Below are 11,193 nucleotides of genomic sequence, written 5' to 3' on the forward strand. Positions count from 1 at the left end.
ACGGTGCATACAGAGGGTACCGTAATGTAGCGTGTAGCGCAGGGGATCACCTTCACTACAGTACCAATCTCAATAGGGCTTATTTTCGGGGGAGGGCTTAATTTCGGGATAGGGCTTATTATCAGGGAAACACGGTACTTCACAATCCCACTTCACTCCAGAATTGTTGATATATGTAGGGAGGGCTACTCTTAATATTCTCTGGTTTTCTAAAGCTTGTCTCCCACCTTAAAGTAGATTACAGTTAAAGAACTAACAGGTTTTCACTGAAGGTGAATATTTATATTCACAATATAAAGTATTTCACTTTATAAAGTGAATTTCAAAAAAGCTTTGCAAACCAGTGGTTTGGTTTTAGTTATGTTCTTTCCTTAAAGATGGTAGGTTGACTTTTAGATTAATTTGCTGTTTTAACTTTATATCATCTTTGCCTTTAAGTACTTCAGGTCCTTGAGTGTTTTGATAACAGTAAGCTCTTTGATTATGGCATACGTATTTTTGTTTATTTTTAAACAGGCCTTAACTTACAAAGTCAGTTTAATCTTGAAAATGTCACTGTTTTCAACACCAATGAACAGGAGAGCACCTTGGGTCAGAAGGTGAGAAGTGTTTTAAATTTTGCTTGTTCAATATTACAAGTTTGTTTTTCTATTTTTTTTTAAAGGACTGGTATCAGGATGGAAATGGTATTTTTGCTGAGAGCTATAAAGCATTAGAAAATTTTCTTTTTAAAGAAATATAGCATATTAGTCTTGACTTAAACTTGGAAATTTCTGGTACACTTATTCTTAAGGTGGGGACACTATTAATAACATTTCTAAAGCAAACTAGAAGATTGGGGCTGATTTTGATGTATAGTTCACGTGCCTAATGTGTAGTATTATACTAATAGTTATTATGGAATCTATACTAACATGTACAGTATGGCTCTAGGAAACCATGTAGTGTTCCAGCTCCTCCTTCTGCATTTGGATCCATTTTGGAGGCTGGGAAGGTCCATGACTTCTAATACTTTGGCTTTTGAATGGAAATTTTTTTTTTGTCATCCTCTGGCCCATGTTGTAAAACAAAAATTGGTCCCATAACTTCCTCTGTGCTTTTAGTCCTACAGTCACTGAAAACACTACCTTGGACAGTCAAGTAACGGGATGGGGGGGGGGGGGGATGGTGGTGACAAAGGTAGTGGTCCCAGGAAAAATTTGAAGGAGAATTACAGAAAAATCCCAAACAATGGAAGTAGGGAGGAAAAAAATGCCTGTGACCACTGGGTACTTCTTACTCAGCACCTAAGGAACCCCCTACATTAGAAATGGCTCATGTGTCATGGATCTTAGTCTTGAACTTGGGGACTGGGAGGGTCTGGATTCATTGTAGCTAAAATCATCTTCCTTTGTCTTCATAACTATATTATATAGCCTTAGAATGCTGAAGTGATATTACACTTAAAAGATCATCTCACCCTGAAGTGTCAGGCATTATTATGAGTCTAATAGTGGTGCCTACAGTACCTTATAATATTTTATGATCCCCAAACTGCCATAATAGAGGCTGCATATTAAATATAGTGGTCTAGAATTCTAGCATTGTTCATGTCCCTGAAAACTAGCATTGACCCTTTTTTTTTTTTTTACAGCACATTGAGGATAGAGATGAAGGAATGGAAGTAGAGGAAGGAGAAATGGGAGATGATGAAGCTACAACAAGTTGGTGAGTTTGGGGAATGTTTATTATTGTCTTTATTATAATAGTATGACCTTTGCGTCCCACCAAGTACTAGAATGGACATAGGACTGGGGCAGAGGAAAAAGTTGCATTTAGAGAAGGTGATGGGTTTAAGACACACCTCATCACCTTAAAGTTTTGTAAGTCAGTGTGGCCATGGTAGTGGATGTTAGGAATAGTAATATCTTTGATTAATATGGTACTTTTATTTTTTACTCTCATATGTTTCCATAGGAATGTTGTTATAAAAGGGAGGGGTTAGATTTTATACTAATAGTAGTATTGAACTAATAAGGAGTGGCAATCTGTGGCACTTCTGAAGAGATTTTGAATGACCCAGCCACTGGAACATCATTGTGAAGTGGCTGAGATTTGTCTTTGGTACCTTTCCAAAGTATTTTTGAAAATTGCCGCTTCGGTTTTTCAAACTCTCTGTACATTTCCTCACTATCTACCTCCTTATTCTGGTAATTTGACTGTAGGTTAATAATTGCTTAATATGTGTTACCTTACAGGATTTTTTTGCATTTTAAAAAGGGATTCATGAACTCCAGGATTTTAAAAGGGAACAAATGTAGGGCATCTTCAGCTCCCCAGCATTATAGGAATATATTGCCCTAAATTAATCCCCTCTGTACATCTACCACTGGGCTTGTCTTGGATGCCTTCCTTTGCATCAGCTTTTCTGGTAGATGCCCTCTCTCTCCTGTCCCCACTCCCAAGTCAGTCCCTCATTTTGCTCACAAGGATATGAACGAGGACTTAAGAGTCATAAAATCATAGAATTCTAGCTCTTGGAGAAACTTTAGAGATCATCTGTTCCAAATCCTTAATTGAGCAAATTCCCTTAGTTGGGAAATTGATTTTGTACAGCATCTTCAAAAGAGGATCTTTCTAGCAAATCGTTCTTTTTCCCATTATTAGTAATAATTATTAATTTAGTAATTAGTTAATATTAATTTAGTAATTAATTTAATTAATTAGTAATAATTTGAGCTTTTATTAGTAAGGAACAAAAAGGCAGATGAATTTGTTTGTCTTCTTAAATTTTTCCCTCGAGAAGCAGCATGGTATAATGAAAAGTAAAGTTTAGCTTAGAGTTCATTCCCAACTCTGTTATCAATCAGTTAATATCTCTGGATAACCCAAAACTAGGAAAGGACTTCAGCAAACATCTGTTCTACCCCACACTTAATCAAGAATTCCCTGTACAACACACCCTCAGAATGATCACCCATCCTTTGCTTACTGAAAGGGAAATTACCACCTCCCTAGGAAGCCAGTAAACTTAGATATCTCTCATCATTAGGAAATTTTTCCATATATCAAGCTAAATATGTATCTATTTGAAACTCCCACCTGTTGCTCTGAGTTCCTCTGTCTTCTGGGGTCAAACAGAAAAATTGTAATCCTTCTTCCACATGATAAACCTTCAGATACTTTGACAGCTGTCTTTTGTCTGAGCTAACATACCCAGTTCCTTCACCTGATCCTAGCTGGCATGCTTGCACCATCCTCCTTGCCCTTCTAGATGGTGTTTGACTTAACATAGTCTATCAGTTTTCTTCCTAAATCGTGTCTTGTAGAAGTAATCACAGTACTTATTGATGCAAAACTAAGTTTGATTTAGATTTTGACTTTGATATTACACTCTTAACTCATACTGAGCTTTCAATCCATTAAAATGCTCAGATCTTTTTCAGGCGAACCAATATTTTGCCACAGTTTTACCATCTTTTACTGGTTAAGTATTTTTTTTTTTACTCCAAGCAACATACTTGACAATTATTTTCCTATATGAGTCCTCCTTATGTGTCCTTGAGATAGGCAGCAAGGCCCTGGAGGGGGGAAGATCACTAGTTTTGGGATCTGACGGTATGGGAGGCTACATGGTACTCCATGGAATGAGCAATCATTCTGAAGTAAGAGGGCATGTTAAAACTTACCTCTGTGACCTTGGGCAAATCACTTAACCTTTCTGTGCTTCAGTTTCTTCACCTATAAAATGATGAAACTGTTTGACCTCTGAAGTCTTTTCTAGATCTGGATGTTATCCTGTGATGTAAGTTCAGGTCCTGCCTCTTTTTACATAGTGCCAGTATGACTGTGGACAAGTCATTTAATATCTGGGACTCCTTTAACTGTGAAATGAGGAGATTGGACTAGATTTGTCCTTTTAACTCTGTCCCTTCTCTTCCTTCATCTCCTTAAGGATGACTTGTGATCCTTACAAATTTACCCTCTCCCAAATCTGGTCTCCTTCACAGTTTCAGAAAACTTCACACCTTCATAGTTCTTCCTCCATCTAAAATTCTTGTTCTCTCTTCCACAGTCTTCCAGCACAGCCAAGATTATTTGCATGCTTTTTTTATTTCTATAGCTCTTTGGGGGAGTAGTATTTCATATAAATGTGAACTTTTAAGATAAATTTACCATTTGTGTCAAAATTTATTTAACAAACATTTTTCATGAAATCTTTCTAAAATGTATTATACCTTACTTAAAGTTTAGATAGAAGAACTCTCAGAGACCATCCAGTCCAAACCCCTTATTTTACAGATGAAAAAACTAGATTCATGGAGGTTAAATGAGTTGCCCAAGGCACACAAGTAGTAAGTAAGCTTCAAGACCAGAAATTGAACCTAGGTCCTCTAATTTGTTTGCATTGTATAATGCTATAATTGAACTTTTAAAAATTCCACAAGTCATTGTCATCATCATCATAGCTGATATTATGTAGTACTTCTAAGATTTGCAGAACCTTTGCCAACCTTCTCTGATTTGCAGATTAGGTAGCCCAGTGAGATTGGTGCTGTTGACATTATAATCCCATTTTGCAGTTGAGAAAACTCCAGACCCTGAAAAATAAATTGACTTTGCTATGGTCACATAGTAAGTGTCAAAATGAGATTTAAACTCAGGTGCCTCATGACTCTAGCTCCAGCATTCATTCTGTACCATACCATAATTTTTTTTTTATAATGAGCAATATAGGTTTCAAGGTTCATAGGTTTTAGTAAATGACTCCAGACTGTTGTGCTTTTTTAAGAAGAAGTTCTTTCGGGTTTTTTATATTTCTTTTCTCTTCTTATGTTTTTTATATTTCTTTCTCTTTTCTGCCCTACCTCTTGAATGAGAACTCTTGTTCAACCAAATTGTATAAATTGTTTCTCTTAATTTATATATCGTTCTAAGATACTGAGCTCTAGGGCAGAGTCTGACAGAATCTTCATACCTCTCCTAAAGAGTAAAGTGCTTAGACTTCATAATTGTTTTCCTTCAACTTACAGGCTCTTTTCAGTGCTCCAAATAGTTATGGTTACTGAAAATTTGACTTTTGGGTACTCTGGAGTTTTGCTCTGAAATTCTGTGATTTTATATGTGAGTGTGAATATATTCACCAAGTATTGTTTTTTACTTAAGGATTTAGAATTTTGCTTGTCTAATGTTCCTTGTGCATGGTGTGACTGATTTTTTAATGAAATATCTGAATTTATACATCCAAATGAGTGTTAGCTTTTAGAGTGGTCACTTGGAGAGGCTGTACACTTACCCCAATGACAGTATCACTACTCAGAACATTTTTGGAGAAATTCATTCTCATTCCTTTATAGTCACACCTCATTTTGGACTGAAAATTACATGACCCAGCTTGATCTGAACGACTGTACTCACCAGACTTTGTTCCAAATGTCCATTGGCTGTTTCCAGAAATCTACCTTCAAAGGAAAAAAATCGCCTCCACTGAGACTATTAAAAACAAAAAAAACAAATTGTCTTGTAAACGTCAAGAGAGGAGATTAGAAAATGTTTTGAGCAGTGTCAGTAACATTTGAATAAGGGCATAGCCTTCCAAGGTAACCACTTTGAAGGGGACAGCACTTGGATGAATAAATTCTATGTTTGATTAAAAACTTAATAGTCATACCATATATTTAAAGGAATTGTATATAAATTCATTTTTGGCACTGCAGACATGTAAAATAGCCAATCAAAGAGTGTATTATTGTAATTTTTTGAAAAGCTTAACAAAGTAAGGACTTAATTTTGTCATCATCCTGTCTTTGAATTTTAAAAATGAAATGATCTTAAGAGGTAGTGTGTTCCCTCTCACTGTAGGGCTTTTAGCAAAAAGTGAATTTCTGCTTGTTAGGGATGTTGTTGAGGGGATTCACATTGAGCTATAGGTTGCAATAGATAGTCTCTGTGGGTCATTTCCCACCCTTATATTCTGTGATCACTAGCCAGTATGACTAGATCATTAGTCAGGAAATTCAGTCAAATCCTAGCTCTCATACATACTAGCTATCACCCTGGGTAGGTCATTTAACCTTTCTGAACCTCAGTTTCCTAATCTGTAAAATGGAGAAAGGGTAATAATACTAAATACTCTTGAGAGACTGTGGTATAATGAATGAAAAGGAAACTTCAGAGTCAGGAAAACCAGAATTCAAGTCCTGCTTCTGACATTCTGGCTGTGTGACTTCTCAGTGCTCTAAATGCATCTCTAGGATTCTCAAAAGAGCCACTCTGCCTTAGCAAAAGAAGTTTCCTCAGTAGGTGTTCCCTATACCCATGAAATCACAAGTCTGGCTTCCCTCTCTTCCCCTTCAGCCCTCCTAACTTGCACCTACCTCACATGGTTGTTGTGAGTAAAGGCAGGCCTTTGTAATCCTTAATGTAGCCTAGTATTCTCATTACACTATTGCTATAGCCACAGGCTCTATATTGATTATAAAAATAAGCGTCTCCATCCGTAATCTAAGTTTCTGTTTATGCCTTAATCCATTTTACTAGCTCTCAATTCAATTCAGCAAATTTACAACATGCCTACTTAATGTGTAAGATACTCTGTAAGGTGTTGGTAATATAAAAACAAAAATGACATCTTAAAAGGAACTGGGGTGGAGGACATAAGTATACAGACATGTATGTGTCTGACTGTATGTAAGTAAACTTTTGTACTTCTGAAGTTGTGCTTTTTTTAAACCCAAGGGTAATCTGTGGAATACATGACTAGACAGTAGTTCATTGGGAAAGGATTGGAGATTTTAGTGAACTGCAAGTTCATTGTGAAACACAGAAGCATATTTGGGTTTGATTTAAGGTAAAGATTTGTAACATGTAGAATTATTCAGAAGTGAAACAGGCTGCCTTGGGAAGCTGTGAAGACCTCCCATTACTTGAGTGCTTTCTTCAAGCGAAGCCTAAATGACCAATTGTGGCTTATGTTCTAGACGGGGCATCTTATTCAGGGACTCATTGGACCAAATGACTTCCATAATCCTTTCAACTTGGAGTTTCTCTCATTTTATTTGCCTTAGATACTTTCTAAAGAATTAGAACGATATAATTAATGTACTGTTTGTTTTCATTAGCTCCATTCCAATTGATTACAACCTATATAGAAAATTCTGGTCACTTCAGGATTACTTCAGAAATCCTGTGCAGTGCTATGAGAAGATTTCGTGGAAAACTTTTCTCAAGGTAAATTGCTTCATTAATTTCATGCTATTATTCCAATTTTGTAATTTTCAGAAGTTAAAGTGTAATTACTATTTGAGCTGGTGTTCATGTGGCATATATTAAGGAATGACTTTAATGTCTTTTGGATTTAAAAGTTCTAGTTACAGCAAAAGTGTGAATATAATGAAAAGAGCACTCACTGGGCTAGACGATTTACTGATCTTGGACCACCTTAACCTCTCTCAGTTTGTTTTTTCACTGGGAAAATGAAGATAGTAATATGTATTCTGTCCAGTTCACAAGATTGTTGGGAGAATCAAATGAGATAGTGGATGTGAAAACTTTTTGTAAATTAAAAAGCACCATGCAAATGTAATAACGTAGGCATTCTCGTGGTAGTGTTCAAGAAATGTTTTACTTAATGATAAAATTAAACTGATGGGGATAATTTAACAGCAACTTTACCATGCTTAGAAATGATTTGATGTTGCTGTTTATTTTTCACTTTTATATTTTATTCAAAACTAGATTAGAATAAAATAGTAGAGTTGAATGGATGCTGTGAAATGAGAAGGATGAGCTCCTGAGAGGCTAAGGGATCTGCCCAGCATCACACATATTAAGTATATTGGGCAGAATTTTAACCCGTGTCTTCCTGAATCCAAAGGAAGGGTTCTCTTCTACTTCTACAGTTGTTTAAAGAATTAAACTCTCCAAGGATGTATGTAAAATATCAAAGCTTTCCTATAGTTTATCCTGTGTCCTAACTAAAATGTAAAAATTAAAGGAGGGATAATAAGTACAAGGAAACAGTATTTGGTGACTTGGGAAGATAAAATTAATTTGTATTTTCATTTTGCAGTATTCTGAAGAGGTTTTAGCTGTTTTTAAGAGTTATAAGCTGGATGATACTCAGGCCTCAAGAAAGAAGTTAGAAGAATTGAAAACAGGAGGAGAACATGTATATTTTGCAAAATTCTTAACAAGTGAAAAGGTATGAAGCCTTCATTTTCACAAATACCCAACTTTTAAAATCCTCTTTACTTTTTACTACCTGATATCAATTTCATGATATATTTAAGTTGGTTAAATGTGTTAATTAACCAGTTTAGACAGTACAATCTGAAGGAAGCTGCAATTTCTATCTTATATAAATAGTTCTAATTTGAACTTGCAGGATGGACATGTTGAGGAAAGATTGGTTTGATTTCATGTTTGGGGTTTGGTTTTTTTTTAATTGGGCTAGAAAATGTTTTAATATTAATTTCTTTTGAGCTTTCATAGTACATAAACTAGGCAAAGAAAGTCTTTAAGAATGTACACTAAATAAATAAGAATATTTTCTACTTTTAAGTTACTTTTTTAAACATAAGTGGTTGTTTCTCGAGTGCTTGAAAATAATTTTAGGTTGTTTAATTTCCTTTTAATCTTATTTACATAGTTTATGTGGCAAACCCTTTATTCACAAATATTGTATAGCTAGATTTCAGCCTAAGTCCTGTTTTGAAAGTTCATTCTTTTTTTTTTATAGTCCAAACCTTGCATTTTATTTTGAAAGTTCATTCTTATCACAAAATCTAATTAATGAATTCTTGCTATTTTCATTTATGAGAAAAGCATTTTAAGTATACTTATTTTAGTAGAGCACCAGAAATGGCAAGAATTCGTAATTGACAGAATTTCAGAGCTGGAAAGAATATTATAGACCTGTTCAGTTCTGTTGGTTTACAGAAGAGATTAAGGCCCATGTGTAAGTCTTGCTGAAGGTCATATAATAATAATAATCTCAAACTGTCTATTAGAGAAGTTGGAGGTCATCCAGAAGAAAGCAACCAAGGTGAAGGGCTTTGAGTTTATAATATTTATGAAGATTGATCAGGGATATTTATGCTAGAGAAGAGAACATTTGAGGATAGAAGGAGGAATGAGAGCTGTCTTCAAATATTTAAAGACTTGTCATGTGGAAAGGTTTAGATTCGTTCTCTTTGGCCCTATTGAACAAAAGTAGGAAGTTACAAAGAGGAAAATAACATTGAAAAAATATACATGATAAGAAATAGGCCAATATATTTTCTCAATGGATTCTTCATTGTTGTATTATTCATCTTACTTTTCTATAGCAGAAAACTATAAATTTAGGGGACAGCTAGGTGGCACAGTGAATAGAGCACCAGCCCTGGAGTCAGGAGGACCTGAGTTCAAATCCTCCTCAGACACTTAACATTTACTAGCTGTGTAGCCTTGGGCAAGTCACTTAACCCCAATTACCCTGCCCACCCCCTCCAAAAAGGAAAAAAAAAACTATAAATTTAGGCCAAGTTTGACTTTCACTGTGCTACACAAAGTAAATATTGTTGTTCTTCTCCCGGGTCTGTCTTTTGTGTGCATGTAGCTTATGGATTTACAGCTGAGTGATAGTAACTTCCGTCGTCACATCCTTCTGCAGTATCTCATTTTATTTCAGTACCTCAAGGGGCAAGTGAAATTCAAAAGGTAAGCTTATTGTAGCTATTAAATTACTTATTAGCAGAAGCCTGAAAAATAACTAGAATTACAAAATGAGGTTAGCTGTAAGTAAACTGGACCTAGATTGCCTAGTATATTCTTCTTTCCACTGTATCCAAGAGCACCCTTTGTGAATAAGGGACACAGAGCAACCATATGTTTGCAGTAGATATTTGCTACTTTAATCCCTAGGAAATTGAGGGTATCTGCCAGAAAAGCTAGAGAGCAGGGATTTATCCTAAATTGTATTGCTGTTGTAAGAAAATGGATTTCTACGGATTGGATTATGGCACGTGTACGTTACTATTCTTTTTGGGTTATTTCTCCATCCCTGGACAGTTTGAAAACTAGCTCTCTAGAGCTAGTTATATAGGTGATTGATCTGAAGTACTTTCCTTTTCCCAAGATGGGTAAAGTAGAAACTGGTGACCACTTTTGGTTTGGAGAACCCATGAGCCCCAAATATGAGAATCTGAGTACTTCCCAGGAAAAGATCACATCTGTAAATGGGCAGATCCAGGAACCAAAGGCCAAATACATATTCCTACTAAGAATCTGTAGTATGTCCTTTAACACTTGACTTTTATCCTTTTTTGGGGGGGTGGAGGGGAAGGCAGGGCAATTGTGGTTGAGTGACTTGCCCAAAGTCACACAGCTAATAAGGGTTAAGTATCTGAGGTCAGATTTGAATTCAGGTCTTCCTGACTCTAAGGCCAGTGCTCTATTCACTGCACCACCTAGCTGTCCCTATACTTGTCTTTTAATGCAATCCATTCATATCCTTCCTGACCAGTGGGAATCTCCAGATTTTCTGGGAGATTACATTTCTTACTGGTAGGTGAATATTCTAGATCCAGCCTTAAGGAAGAGTCTTGCATCCCTATACCTTCCTCTCCCCGACTTAGGTCAGAGTAGTGGTCTCACTGTTTATTTTTTACCTCGATTTGTCTTGTGGGCCTTGTCATTCATAGTTCTTTCATAGTAAATCCAGCCTTATGTCCCAAGAGAGCCTAACTCAGTAGCCATGAATTTGGCAATCCAATTAGCCAAAAAAAAAAGTCTTAAGGTTATCTCCAGATAAGGTAGCTTTTAGCCTCCTCTGTTTACATATATTTCAGTCTCATAAAACTTAATCAAGAAGTGTTTTCCAGGGGCGGCCAGGTGGCTCAGGGAGTAAGAGCACCAGCCCCAGTGTCGGGATGACCTGGGGATGGAAACCGGGCTCAGCACCACACCCAGAAATAACTGGCTGTGTAACCTTGAGCAAGTTACTTAACCCTAATTGCTTTAAAAAAAAAAAAAGAAAAGAAAAGAAAACATAGTATAATCTGAAATTATTAGGGGCGGCTAAGTGGCACAGTGAATAGAGCACTGGCCCTGAAGTCAGGAGGACCTGAGTTCAAATCCAGCCTCAAACACTTGACACACTTACTAGCCGTGTGATTTTGGCCAGGTCACTTAACCCCAATTGCCCTCCAAAAAGCAAAAAAAAAAAAAAAA

The 11,193-nt window shown here is 36.2% G+C and overlaps 1 protein-coding gene across 4 annotated transcripts in view; it reads left to right on the top strand.

Annotated features, from left to right (window-relative positions):
• Positions 1-11,193, top strand: part of THOC1 (THO complex subunit 1) — a 70,593-nt gene that overhangs the window by 37,270 nt on the left and 22,130 nt on the right. For all 4 annotated transcript variants that reach the window (XM_069099740.1, XM_069099741.1, XM_069099743.1 and 1 more), the window contains 5 exons: positions 517-599; positions 1,634-1,707; positions 7,101-7,209; positions 8,051-8,182; positions 9,581-9,681. In XM_069099740.1, the coding sequence (XP_068955841.1) occupies positions 517-599; positions 1,634-1,707; positions 7,101-7,209; positions 8,051-8,182; positions 9,581-9,681 (499 nt within the window). The remainder of the gene's footprint in view (positions 1-516; positions 600-1,633; positions 1,708-7,100; positions 7,210-8,050; positions 8,183-9,580; positions 9,682-11,193) is intronic.

The sequence above is a fragment of the Petaurus breviceps genome, unplaced genomic scaffold (genome assembly GCF_028583685.1).
Source record: "Petaurus breviceps papuanus isolate PSGF00001 unplaced genomic scaffold, PetGlider_PUasm1.0 38, whole genome shotgun sequence".
In the NCBI taxonomy this organism is placed as follows: domain Eukaryota; kingdom Metazoa; phylum Chordata; class Mammalia; order Diprotodontia; family Petauridae; genus Petaurus; species Petaurus breviceps.